Here is a 13,856-nt window from a genome sequence, read left to right as displayed (position 1 = left end):
TGTTGGATAGCTAGACCATGTGCTCCTCCCCAGTCCCCTAGGTTATAACACAACATCTCCCTCCCCCGACAGGAGGAGATCAGAGAACGTACAACATCTCCCTCCCTCTTTAGGAGATAATAAAAAAGGAACGCAAACATGTAGAAAAGGCACATTGTCAGATTGTGAGCTTCAGGTACTTTCTGTTGCGGATGAGCACCGAACCACGGTCAGTTTCGACAGCAAAGGTACGGTTTGGTCTAATTTCAATAACAGTCCCAAGAAGGGACCAGTCAGTGTCATTGCGAGAGCGAATTGCGACACGGGATCCTAGTTCTAGAGGAGGTAGTACTTTGGTATGTTTATCATAGTAGAGTTTCTCCTTACTCTTGGCATGTAGGATTTTCTTCCTTGTGGTGGGAGTTAGAAATTCTTCCTTAGGGTTTGGGACTCGAGGAAGAAAGTCATGCAGTGCTCTGCCAAATAACAACTCAGCTGGACTCTTCCCACAGGCAAGTGGAGTGTTGCGGATTGCTAACATACCTTTCCAAAATTCATCATGATTCATTGATCCACACTTCTTGAGTAGCTTTTTGACATTTTTTACGGCTGCCTCAGCTTTGCCATTTGACTGCGCATGTGTAGGTGATGACACAGTGTGTTGGAAACCCCACTCTTGTGAGAAATCTTCAAAGGCCTTACACGTGAACTGAGAGCCACCGTCAGAGACTACTTCCACAGGTGTTCCAAAGCGCGAAAAAGTCTTCTTCAGTTCCTTGATCACTAATGGCGCCTTACTGTTCTTCTTTAGATCATGCACTTCAGTGAAAAAGGAGAAATAGTCGGTGGTAATGAGGTACTCATTTCCATCGAGGCTAAATAGGTCAACACCTAGCTTCTCCCAAGGTCTTGTTGGTATTGGTGGCTGCTCCAGTGGTTCTTTAGAATTTACTGGAAGATGTGTCAGACACTGGTGGCATCGTTTCACCATGTCTTCGATTTCGCGATCTATGCCAGGCCAATAGATGGAAGCACGGGCACGGCGGCGAGTTTTATCAACACCTTGATGCCCTTCATGCAGAACCAAAAGCATCTTCTTTTGTAGAGAGGATGGAATAACAGTTCGTCCATTCATTACAAGAATAGATCTGCCAGTGGTTGGTGCAACGAGGTAAAGGTTGTGACGGATAGGCCAGAAAGGTTTTGCAACTGTTGCTACTTCTTCTAGTGATTTAGGCCATCCACAATTGATGTACTCTGTAACTTGAGAAATCTGAGGGTCTGTCTGCTGAGCTTGAAAAACTTCATGAAGTTGTAGGTCTTCAGTTGACTTATCAGCAAATTGGATCTTTACAGCTGCTTCAGCATGAATGTTACATAGCTCATCATCGAGTGATGGCTCATCCACTGGGAAACGAGAAAGAGCGTCTGCAGCCAAATGATCCTTGCCTTTCACCCATTCTGCAGTGAACGAATATGGCAGCATCTTCATCATAAGTCGCTGGAGTCTGGGATTCTCGACATCTGCAATTCCCTTAGAATTCAGTATTGGGATGAGAGGCTGATGGTCAGTAAGAAGGGTGAAGTGTGGTAAACCCTGAACAAACATGTTGCATTTCTTCATTGCCCAGCAGGCAGCAAGAGCCTCAAGTTCTATCATAGCATAGCGGCTTTCTGCAGGAGTCAAGAAGCGTGAACCTGCTTGTATTGGTTTCCAGACATCATCTACCAATTGTAGGAGGACGAAACCCAGTCCCTTGAGACGAGATGCATCAGTAGCAAGAATAGTTGGTTGGTTAACAGCGAAGTATGTTAGCACAGGAGTGGAACTCAGGCGAGATTTCGCTTCCAGGAAAGCATGTTCATGTTCAGGCAACCATTGGAACACTGTATCCTTTGCAAGAAGAGGGCGGAAGGGTGCCATAATTGCAGTGAGTTCCTTGGAGAAATTGCCAAGCTGGTTTACTAACCCAAACCATGAGCGGAGATCGGTGAGGTTTTGTGGGCGAGGAAAATCCCTGATAGATTTTAGTAGGTCAGGACTGGTCTGGATGCCAGTTTTCGTCAGACGAAATCCACCAAACTCGACTTCTGTAACGGCAAGCTGCGACTTTGTTTGTTTGAGCGTGACACCATGCTGACGACAGTGATCAAGGAAGGCACAGGTGCGCATCTTCAGAATAGACAGACTTGGTGCATAGATCAGAATGTCATCAACGATTTTGCGAACTCCTTCCAGGCCAGCAACGACCTTGTCCATGCGGCGGTTGTACCATTCAGAGATGCTGTTAATTCCAAATGCAGCTCGATTACACACAAATCGACCAAATGGTGTAATAAAGCAGGTGAGAGGACGTGATTCAGCATGAAGTGGAACTTGCCAGTAACCATGGCGAGCATCAAACTTGCAGAAGTATGCAAGCTCCTCTTGAGGAATGCTGGTTACAGCTTCAAAAGGAGAGTTACTGAGATGATATTCACGCTGAATAAATTTATTCAAGCGAGTGAAATCAATGCAAATTCTGAGTTCATCAGTGCCCTTCTTCGGGGCTATTACGATTGGGTGACACCATGGGCTGGGTTCTTCGCATGGTGAGATTACTCCAAGTTGCTCCATCTCCTGAAGTTGTTTCTTCAGTTGCTCCAAGTAAGGGATTGGAACTTTTCTTGCCTTTAACTGAGCATAGGGTGTAGCATTGGGCTTGAGATTGATCTTAAATGGTTCACCTGACATGGCAGGAAGAAAAGTCTCATCAAAGATGTCTTCATAATCGTGTAAGAGGGATGAAAAATCAGAGTCTTCTGAACTCTCGGCGATGGTTGGCTCTGAAGAGGTTCCAATCACATTTACTTGTACGTCATCTGCTGCATGGTGCATCCAGTTCAAGTGAGACAACAGGTCATCATCTGGAGGCGGAGGTAGAGACTCAAAATTGTTGGCGTCAGAGTGTAGTTGGTCCTGTAATGTGCTGCCAGGTAAAGACTGGGCAGGGTCTGCCTGCAGTGTTTTTACAGTTGAAGAAGAGGGGTTGACTTTTTCTTCCAAAGTAGACAATGGCCACTGGTCATCTATGACACCAAGAGCTCGACAAGCAGGAGTGCCAAGGACAACTCCATCCTCACCGTGGATAATGTGGAACCATTGGCTAGCTGAGAGAACTGGGTCTTCTGGGGGCCAGGAAATCTTCAGAAGTACGCGTGCTTCAACTTTAAGGTTGTGACCACCAGCAGCTTTAACGGAACCACACTCTAGGTTATAGTTCCATTCAGGAGTTTCAAAACGAGTGATCCAGTCATAACCAACACAGTTTATATTGGCACCAGGATCAACCATGCACTGCTGAATCCAGTTGTGATTGCCAATAACAAAGTCAGCATAGCAGTGAGTTCCAACACTAGGAATAGCAGAAAGGTTGATAGTTTTAACAGATGCAGTGTGGCTTATTTGAGACTTTCCATCAGCTGAAATCAATTGAAGAGAAGGATTTCCAGAGGAGCCAGGCTGTGCTGCATGAGCATCTGATTTCCTATCCTCGCTGGGTCGCTTTGGACCAGTCTTAGAATTATTGGGACACATGAGGGATTTGGCCCAGTGGCCTTTGGTGTTGCAGGCTTTGCAAATAGAATCTTTTGCAGGGCATAATTCCTTTCGGAATACATGGAACCTCATACAGAATTTGCATTTCCTAGGGCTGTCTTCTGACATGTCAGAAGGAGGTGCATTGCTGTTGTCAGAGTTATTGCTTGATTTGCCTTTTCTGTAGGCAGAAGCACCAGTTTTGTTTATTTGAGAAGAAAATTGGTTTGCTTGAAATGAAGTGGCTTCATCAACTTGAACATGTTGAACAGCTTTCTCGAGGGTTAGATCTTTAATACACAGAAGACTCTTACGAACCTCATTGGACCTTATGCCAGCCACTAATCTTGCAAGAAGAACACGCTCTCTACATGACATTCTAGTTTCAGTCTTGCAACAATCTTCATACTGGCATTTATTCAACAGGGACTGTAAATCAATGTAAAACTCTTCAAAAGACTCATTTGTCCCTTGGGACCTGTTGTGAAACTCGTATTCATGAACAAAGATACTTGTACTTCCACATACCTGGGTTTGGAAAGACTCAATGATAGCATTGACATCTTGTAGCCCTAAGATGTTCATTCTTTTAACGGTGTCATCGCTCAGGACGTTTGTAAATAGAGCTTGTTGGGTTTCTCTAGGAAGATCGGAGAAAGCTGTAATTGTCACTGCAGAGTTCCATCGCTGCTTCCAAATTTGGAATCCGTCTGGAGTAGAGGTTGCAATATCAAGCTTCGGCACTCGTGCAATTTCAGAAGAAATAAATTGAAGGTTTGGTCCAGATGTTGTTGTTGGACTCGCACTGGCCCCCTCGGAGGGTTTTGGAATTGGCTTGGGTGGCATTTCCTTTATAGTTGAGACAAACGTCGCCCCTAGAGCGAAGAAATGAAGCTTCTAACGTCTATGATCGATAGCGATCGGCGAGCAGATTGAAAAATGGCCGCACAACTCGATGTCGACTACGCCATGTTGGATAGCTAGACCATGTGCTCCTCCCCAGTCCCCTAGGTTATAACACAACATCGTCCCCATAGCCCTTTCGTTTCTCTTAGCCGTCTGGGCCTTAGCACGAGAAACGAAGGGCTCTGGGGACACAGGATTTCCAGTCCTAGATTCTAGGACTTCCGGTCTTCATGTATGCAGTCATGATGTTTCAAAAGAATGTATGAGAGTGTCGTTCCCTTTTTGACTTTCGCTTAGGAATTCTTTGTTCTAAGCAGCCAATCAAAAAAATTCGAATTAATTCAAAACTACTTTGTCCCCAGAGCCCTTTGTTTTCTCGTGCCAAGGCCCAGCCGGCTAAAAGAAACGAAAGGGCTATGGGCACGAGAATGGGGTTTGATTGGCTGACCAATCTCGTACCCAGGGCCTTATGGCTTCTTCTCATGGCGGCCAGCCGCTGTAAGAGCCCGAAGGCTTTGCGTATAAGGCTGCTGTCTGTACTTCACCTTTTTGTAAGCATGTGATTTTAACAGATGTCCCGTTGGATGACAGAGTGTTATTAAGCAGCATTTGTGTTTCTTCAGGGTTCTTGAAGTAGAAGGTAACTCTGTAGGCAGTGGAGTTTTTGCTTGTGATCTCCTCTGTCACAGTAACGTGCCCTTGTTTTCTTATACTTGTAAGATTGTTGAGTGCTCGCTGTAGTGTTTCAGCGGTCATGTTGTCCAGTGAAACAAGAGCAATGTTTACTCCATCGTAGCTTACAGAGAACACGTCTCTACAAAGAGTAACATTTCCTGAAAAATAACAAAAAATAATTAGAGACTGATACTGCTTAAAATTGACTTATTATATAAATTGACTTATTGTATTACATTCACTAAGTAATAACTTGTTGGAATCATTCCCTAGGCAAACTCGGTTTGCCTTTTATTAATTTACTCACACCTTTTAAAGGCAATAGCGTGTTTACATTTCCGATTTTGCCTCTTCTTAGCTAAAAAGTGGCTCCAAAAGCTAACGCAAGCAATTCAGGTCTCCTGTTGTTGTTTGTTATCTATTTGCTGTGTTGCTCTCTGAGCCCAATATTCCAAATAAAAATTTAATTTTTGACAAAAATAAAGTGCCCAGCAGCTTACCTTCACTCCGGTTACACGGTGTCACCTCTATTTGTTGGACTTCAAACTTTTTCCCGTCATCCCAGCTTGTAATGTTGATTACCTAGAAAGAGATGAATAGATTAAACTTATAAAACCACAAGGCAGATTAAAACAAGGCTGAATACAATCTTTGCCGCTAGTCTTTCGTAGTGCTATAAGTAAACACACCGACGTATTATGTACAGTACTAGCATTTTCTCAAATTAACATTTGAGAAATTAGGCTCATAAGTGAGAGGTAAATCCGCGAAAACGAAAAAACCGACTTCATTCGCACAATAAGCGTTCCTGACGTTCGCAAGTTCCTTGCAGCCACTTACTCTAGACTGGGCCAATTTGAAGTGAAATACTATAATCATCAGTTCAGTTCTTTGTGAGTGCTAACGAACTTTTAGTTAGCCAACTTCGGTTTTGACTGGGAAGGGCAGTCTTGTCATAAAATAATGGTTCAAGATCAGTGTAAGCATCTATTTACGTATCCTTCAAAACTGCCTTTGTAGGTCTTTTTAACTCAACTGGGTTACCCCCTTTAAATATCGTTCCTTCAGGAACGATGACGAAAAAAATCACTGAAAATTTATTCTTCGTCCAATCGCTACAAAATTTTGTAGAATGCGTGACAAGAGAATTACCCAATCCCCCCGCAAATTTGAGCTAATATACTTGAATGTGGCCTACACGACGTATTTCACGATTCGGACAAAAATCAATTCAAAATGGCGTCAAACGCGAAGCTTTCGTCTATTGCGGTTGTCAGGGCAGAGAGAGCTTTTGAGTTTGTTTTTAGAGAAAGAAGGCAGTAATAATGGGATGCCTATTGATCTTGATCGTCAACTGCGAAATACAAGCGATGAATCGATCGAAATCAAGGTGAGAGTTGAGTACTTGGTACGAACCGTACGAGGGCACATGGTCTGAAATGCAATGAAATGTTATTTATATTTGCTTTCTGCGTACAAAACCTTGCTTGTTGCTTAGAATGGATGTCTGAATTTATCTCTGAGTATAAGGAGATCGTAATATTTTGAGGAAAAGGGTTTTTAGGACAACAGAAGTAACAAAATATTCGAAATTCTGTGACGCTACTTGACCTAAATATTTATGCTAATTTATGCAAATTAGGTTAAAAATTTGCTTAGATAAATTGTAATAAATTCTTGTTTCATTCTTTTTCAGCCAGAATTGCTGAATATGTTGCCAAAATAACAAGGAACATTTTTGCTTTTAACTTTTTCTTATAACCTTAAACATTTGTGAAACTTGTTGCTTTTTGTCCAAAATTTTTGGCCATTTTATTGTAATTTAAGGTAATTAAATTAATATATTCAAAAATATTATGGTTTGTTTTGGACAAAAACATTTTTTCCTGAAAGCCTGTTCCATAACCTTTCAAAAGAGGTATGTCTTTCTTCTCAGTTGTAAATATCTCCTGAGAAAATAAATAAAAACCAAATGTGGTCAATTTTGACTGTTTTTTGGCCTTCCCTGCAAGAGTTAAGAGATTATAGTTTGATCTTCTCGCAGTAGGTGTAAGTTGATTCTTGTTGAATGTATAAAAAGTTAAGAAATTTTCTGCTTGCACCTACTTGTGTTTCTGGATGTTTTATTGAGTTCACGCGGATTTCCTGTTTCTCGTTCACTGCCGAGCCAATTTGTGAGTTCACGTATCGTGTTTTCTGCATTTTTACTCCAATCATCACGTGACTTTTCCCGCCATCCTGTACGTGCAAAGCCTCGATGTAGTAACGCTGTCCTTTCTTCAGAGTGAAAACCGCTGACTTCTGTTCGGGGAAGGCAGACCAGCTTGTCGACGGCTTGGAACAGGACGCGATTTTCGTCTGCAAAAGAAATAGGGAAAATATCAACTTTAATGGTCATTTTGTTCAAAATATGTACATTACTATTCAAAAACAAACTGGCCAAGAAGATTAATAACCTCACTAAAAATGATATTACTGCTGAATAGTCATTATATTACTGCATGTATCAAATCTACACCTTTTGACACGGCGGTCTATTTTCACTTAGTCAATTGAATGGTATCGTAACCTTTGTTTGTTTGGAATTCCGGCCGTTTCTGAGAATGTGCGAAGCATTTGCTTTGCGTTTGTCTAATAGACATACTTGAGACCATAGACTATGGTTTCAAAACAATTCCTTTGATCGCATTCATGAGCTCTATTTTGTAATTGTCAATGACCAACAAGAAAAGACAGTCTAGTAAGAAACGACTCTTTTTCTACAGGGCTGGCAATGTCTTTTTTCGTTTCATCTCACGGATCAATTACAGCAAGGCGCCCAAAAGTGTGACCACTTTTAATTTATTCGCATTCTTTCGTGCAGATTTAATCCAATCAGAAGTCAACTGCAAGCTATCCACGGCTTTTGATTGGATTAAATCTGCACGAAGAATGTGGATAAATTAAAAGTGGTCACACTTTTGGGCGCCTTGCTGTAAGGTCCTGTAACGATGAAAAAAGGATTATTGAATTGTAATTTCTATAGCATATAGGTGATAATTACAAGGCTAACGAAGCAAACTACAACAATTTATAGCTTGATCTTACTCTTGCAGTAATACACACAAATATAGGTATCTTCTTCACCTTTCCAGCTGCAGAATCATTCGAACTCAAGTACAACTCGGCCTGATCATCTGCCTGAATATAAAACGTGTAGTTATTGTCCGAAGGAGGGACGAAAAATCCTCGGAACCGATCACTGAATGACGTTGTTTCGCCGAACGAGGGCTGATTTGGCGAGCTTGCCTCGGCTAACACCTCCACGTGGTAATCCGACGCTGTCGTTTTCAGTCCCCCGACAGCCGAAACAGACGAGGGCCTGGTACTTGTCCACACTTCACGTAATAAACCACGTGCTCCTGCGAGGGTCAATTTGGAGTGTGTTAGAGATTAAATTAAGAGCAGCTTAAAGCGCTGTTCATTGTATGGAGATTTTTAACTTGATACGTCTGAGTACGTTTTCCCAGTACTGTGGTATTGTAATAAAGATGTTAAGTAGCAAATTATAGTTAACTATGCACGCCGGAATCTTACTCACCTGAATAAAAATCATCTTTTATATCTGGCAGTGGAGGAGAAGCTTCCCGTGATTGACATTTGATGATTTCATTTGTTACTGATAGTATTTCACAGGGAACTCCTAGTAGATAAAAATAGCATTTAAACAAAATAGACGATCAAAAAGTGTGTAAAAGTGACAGTGATATCTCGAAATAGGACAGCTAAACAACTCGAAACAACGCAGCTAAACAAAAAAAACTAATAAAAAATATCAAACAACATTCTGATACCTAATAGTTCAACTGTGACCTTCGTGGCACGTGCATCAAAACCTTTGCCTTTTATGGTGAGTACTGTACCAACCGCCACGCTACCAACAGAAGGACTGACTTCTAGAACATCTGCAGATTGAAACAAGATGATAATTCAATCTTCACATCGCTACTTTATAAGAATCAAGATATGATTGATCCACAATTGCTTAGTATACCATAAAAAGTAGTTTATTTTGATGGATGGTTATATCGGAAACCAGCTGCAACTTCATTAAATCACGGCAAGGAAAGAAAGTGAAATGTATTTCAATTTTTTGCCTTTGTTGTTGTTGTTTCTGTTTTTTAGGTCGCTTTTTCAAGGTTTCAATCATGCTTTTATTTCGTCATACCTGCGTGAGTTTGGAAGAGGTAAAGTTTGTCCTGTGAATCAACTGAAATGACATCTTTAGACATCTGAGATCGGCCATAACCAGACACCAGGAATGAAGCTCGATGGGATCCTAAAAAAATGGACACATTAATTTTAGTTTTGTCATCTTTTGACATCTCCACAAACTAGTCTACAAACTTGTTTGCAGGTCAGAGTTCACTATATCTCAGAGTTTGATAAGTAAAAGTGCAAAAAGCGTGAGTGGAAAGTCCAGACGTTTCAGGCTAAGCTTTTCGGCAGTTGATGTTTGATTGGCAAACCACGAGCAATTTAATTAAAGACTAATCATAGAACGGTCAAAAAATCAAATCATACATTTCAAAATGTAATAAAGAAACTTTAACTCCTACCTATCACTGTTGACGCAGGTTTGCACTTGATGTAACCTGTCTTTGATCTGTCGTTCTCAATTTTTATTCCATACCTAAACATTAAACATACAAACGAAATGAAACATTTACCCAGACGTAAAAGGTTTGTTTTAGAGATGTTTTAGTGATTAAGGAAGTTCTTATGTGTATTGTTTTGATTGGCGCAAGAAACTCTGCCATGGCGTTTGGTAGTTGGTTTGTTGTCGTACAGTATTTGCATTTTATTTTACGAAAGCCTTTAAAAACCGCTTCAGTATACAGCTCACATCCAAGCATAAATCGCCAGAAGTGGATTTTCCCCACAACATTAACTTTCCTATATACTATATACAAGGCTAAAAAGAGTTAAAATGGTAAAATTAATATGATAAAACCAAACGTTTTCGGCTGTTTGCCATCATCAGGGTTGAAGAGACCGTCCGCACGCATGCATTTATATCTTATGTAATTCCCGTTGGGAAAAGTTTACTGACATAAGAAATGACTTGTTTGTTCAAACTGGGGCGGAATTGTTGGATCATTAGACCCTCAACGATTCTACGCTTGTGGAATGTCTGTGCTGAAGAGAGAACACGCCAGGTGAAAGAATGCGATGGGTTTTCCCGCAGGTGTTTTGCAGGTTCAGAGGTGTGAGCAGGATTTGAATGTTCCGCAATTCGCACTTCTAAATTTCGCACAGTCTCGCCAATGTAGTCAACCCCACAAGAACAATCTCCTTTGTAAACAACTTTGGATCTGTGAGTGTTTTTGTCTTTGTTATTAAAGAGGCTTTTGATGCGCCTTGTTTGCCACAGGATTACAAAGATGAAGTTGAAATTAGTAAACTTGTTGAGTTTAGCAATAAACGTTTTACTAAGTTTTTCGTTTTTGCCGCAAAACGGGAGCTTGATGAAAACTTTCTTACGTTCTTCGAAGAGAAAATCTGGAATGATGTTGTCGTCTTGTGATGAGTCGGTTAGGAAGTTGTTGATTGTATGCGAGATAAAACGTTTCGGATAACCTGCTTCGATGAAAGAAGTTTCTAAAGTTTTAATGTCCTTCTCAAAATCGGTGGAGATTCGTTTGGCTCTATGGAGTGCGCCAGTGATGCAATTCCTTTTCCACTTGGTAGGGACCTCAGATTTCCAATGTGTTGGTAATTTCCCCGGTTTCTTAAAGACGCTGCAATTGAACTTGTTGGTGTAACTAAAGGCAGTATCAAGAAAGTGGTCGGGGTTTTCTTCGACAGTGAAAACAATGTTAGGGTGGTAGCGATTTAGGCGTTCAAGTAGAGCATCAGGCTCGCCCTTTTTCTTCTTAGAGAAACAATCATCAACATATCGATCATAGAATGGTGGGTTGAAAGGTCGGACTACATCAGCTTCTAGTTTGGCCATGAAAATGTTAGCAAGGACTGGAGATAGTGGGTTGCCCATGCCGCATCCATCGATTTGTTTATAAAGCTTGTCGTTAAAACTGAAAACTGTATTCTTGGTGACATTACAGAGAAGACGTCTAAAGAGTAACTTTGAGCTGAGTTGTGGTAGCTTGTTGTTGGTGTAGATTTCATAAATGATGTGGTCGATGGTTTCATCGAGCGGAACTTCAGTGAAGAGAGAGGACACATCATATGATACCAAGACTTCGTCATCATCAACAGTTCTATTAGTTAGACGCTCAGCGAAATCGGTGGTAGTTTTGATGCTGTATTCATTCTCAGTGAGAGGGAGTAAGTAAGAGGCTAGGAATTTAGCTGTTTCGTAATAAAATGTTCCACAAGTGCTGACAATCGGTCGAAGTTTCAGATTGTCCTTCGTAATTTGCTCAGGGTTCTGGAATTTATGGGTTTTGGCAGTCCCATAAAGGAAAGCAGGCTGGTTTGATGTCGGCTTGATCTTATCCAAGGGCAGAGATGGCTTGAAGTTTCGGGTCAGAAAATTTTGAAAAGATTTAAGGTCTTTTAGTGTGTTGTCGTCAGTCTCAACGTATTTACCGTTAGTTATGCCTTCTTCGATCATAGTTTCAAGTTTGTTGACGTAATCAGCACGTTGCATAATGACGACTGATGAATCTTTATCGCCGGAGAGGACCACTAAGTCGGGATCAGATGCTAGTTTTTGTAAGACTTTGTAAGTGTAATCAGGAGTGTTGTGAATGTTTTGATTGAAGAGGTTAGAGTGGACGCGGAGGAAGTGTTTGAAATCTTCATGTTGGCAATCAGGAACGCTTGAGCTGACTTGGTTCAGAAGAAGTCTCAAACTCCGACAGGAGGTTAAGTTTCACGTGCCGGTTCTTGTCGATGAAACTGTGGTTGAGGCCAAAACGTAAATAATGTAAAGTAGCATCCGCGATGACTTGACTTGAGAGGTTAATAATAGGTACTGAAAAGTCCTTCGGCTGATGTTTACTTCTCAGAAGTTTGGAAAGCTTTTTGTTCTTAGTGCAAAGAGAATCAAAACGTTCACGACGGAGGGATTTTGATACCATGCGTTGTATAAGTTTGAAGGCGCCTGTTCCATGTTTAGACACGAAAGCTGTCCGGAAGATTAAGAGGTCAGCATTGACACGGCGAAGCTTGAGGCTATGCTCTTGAAGGTTCGCTTTAAGGATGCTCTTTACAGCGGTGTAACGGTGATCCTCTGATGCGAAATTTCCATTCACTATGGCGAAAGTTGGTGTGCAGCGGTTCCACAGTGCTCTTACTTACTCCCTCTCACTGAGAATGAATACAGCATCAAAACTACCACCGATTTCGCTGAGCGTCTAACTAATAGAACTGTTGATGATGACGAAGTCTTGGTATCATATGATGTGTCCTCTCTCTTCACTGAAGTTCCGCTCGATGAAACCATCGACCACATCATTTATGAAATCTACACCAACAACAAGCTACCACAACTCAGCTCAAAGTTACTCTTTAGACGTCTTCTCTGTAATGTCACCAAGAATACAGTTTTCAGTTTTAACGACAAGCTTTATAAACAAATCGATGGATGCGGCATGGGCAACCCACTATCTCCAGTCCTTGCTAACATTTTCATGGCCAAACTAGAAGCTGATGTAGTCCGACCTTTCAACCCACCATTCTATGATCGATATGTTGATGATTGTTTCTCTAAGAAGAAAAAGGGCGAGCCTGATGCTCTACTTGAACGCCTAAATCGCTACCACCCTAACATTGTTTTCACTGTCGAAGAAAACCCCGACCACTTTCTTGATACTGCCTTTAGTTACACCAACAAGTTCAATTGCAGCGTCTTTAAGAAACCGGGGAAATTACCAACACATTGGAAATCTGAGGTCCCTACCAAGTGGAAAAGGAATTGCATCACTGGCGCACTCCATAGAGCCAAACGAATCTCCACCGATTTTGAGAAGGACATTAAAACTTTAGAAACTTCTTTCATCGAAGCAGGTTATCCGAAACGTTTTATCTCGCATACAATCAACAACTTCCTAACCGACTCATCACAAGACGACAACATCATTCCAGATTTTCTCTTCGAAGAACGTAAGAAAGTTTTCATCAAGCTCCCGTTTTGCGGCAAAAACGAAAAACTTAGTAAAACGTTTATTGCTAAACTCAACAAGTTTACTAATTTCAACTTCATCTTTGTAATCCTGTGGCAAACAAGGCGCATCAAAAGCCTCTTTAATAACAAAGACAAAAACACTCACAGATCCAAAGTTGTTTACAAAGGAGATTGTTCTTGTGGGGTTGACTACATTGGCGAGACTGTGCGAAATTTAGAAGTGCGAATTGCGGAACATTCAAATCCTGCTCACACCTCTGAACCTGCAAAACACCTGCGGGAAAACCCATCGCATTCTTTCACCTGGCGTGTTCTCTCTTCAGCACAGACATTCCACAAGCGTAGAATCGTTGAGGGTCTAATGATCCAACAATTCCGCCCCAGTTTGAACAAACAAGTCATTTCTTATGTCAGTAAACTTTTCCCAACGGGAATTACATAAGATATAAATGCATGCGTGCGGACGGTCTCTTCAACCCTGATGATGGCAAACAGCCGAAAACGTTTGGTTTTATCATATTAATTTTACCATTTTAACTCTTTTTAGCCTTGTATATAGTATATATTTTATAAAGCGAACATTATGGA

The 13,856-nt window shown here is 41.3% G+C and overlaps 3 protein-coding genes across 3 annotated transcripts; 1 reads left to right on the top strand and 2 right to left on the bottom strand.

Moving 5' to 3' along the window:
• Positions 1 to 4,932: 4,932 nt before the first annotated feature.
• Positions 4,933 to 9,817, bottom strand: LOC144640234 (fibrocystin-L-like). The gene is made up of 8 exons (XM_078499435.1): positions 9,736 to 9,817; positions 9,345 to 9,455; positions 8,971 to 9,081; positions 8,718 to 8,819; positions 8,264 to 8,538; positions 7,244 to 7,495; positions 5,638 to 5,719; positions 4,933 to 5,295 (listed from the first exon to the last, which is right to left on the bottom strand). Exons 1-8 carry the CDS (start codon positions 9,815 to 9,817, stop codon positions 4,943 to 4,945), a joined length of 1,368 nt encoding a protein of 455 aa, XP_078355561.1. The 3' UTR covers positions 4,933 to 4,942.
• A 269-nt stretch (positions 9,818 to 10,086) lies between these two features.
• LOC144640233 (uncharacterized) lies at positions 10,087 to 12,746 on the bottom strand. The gene is made up of 2 exons (XM_078499433.1): positions 12,619 to 12,746; positions 10,087 to 11,797 (listed from the first exon to the last, which is right to left on the bottom strand). Exon 2 carries the CDS (start codon positions 11,787 to 11,789, stop codon positions 10,197 to 10,199), a length of 1,593 nt encoding a protein of 530 aa, XP_078355559.1. The 5' UTR covers positions 11,790 to 11,797; positions 12,619 to 12,746; the 3' UTR covers positions 10,087 to 10,196.
• On the top strand, positions 12,736 to 13,710 carry LOC144640232 (uncharacterized). Its single transcript, XM_078499432.1, has one exon. The coding sequence runs from the start codon at positions 12,736 to 12,738 to the stop codon at positions 13,708 to 13,710; it is 975 nt and encodes a 324-aa protein (XP_078355558.1).
• Positions 13,711 to 13,856: the final 146 nt, after the last annotated feature.

This window comes from Oculina patagonica, unplaced genomic scaffold (genome assembly GCF_052425735.1).
Source record: "Oculina patagonica isolate OP01 unplaced genomic scaffold, crgOcupat unplaced205, whole genome shotgun sequence".
NCBI classification, from domain to species: Eukaryota; Metazoa; Cnidaria; class Anthozoa; order Scleractinia; family Oculinidae; genus Oculina; species Oculina patagonica.
Note: the sequence above shows the minus strand (reverse complement) of the source record. Positions and strands in the feature narration are given on the sequence as shown.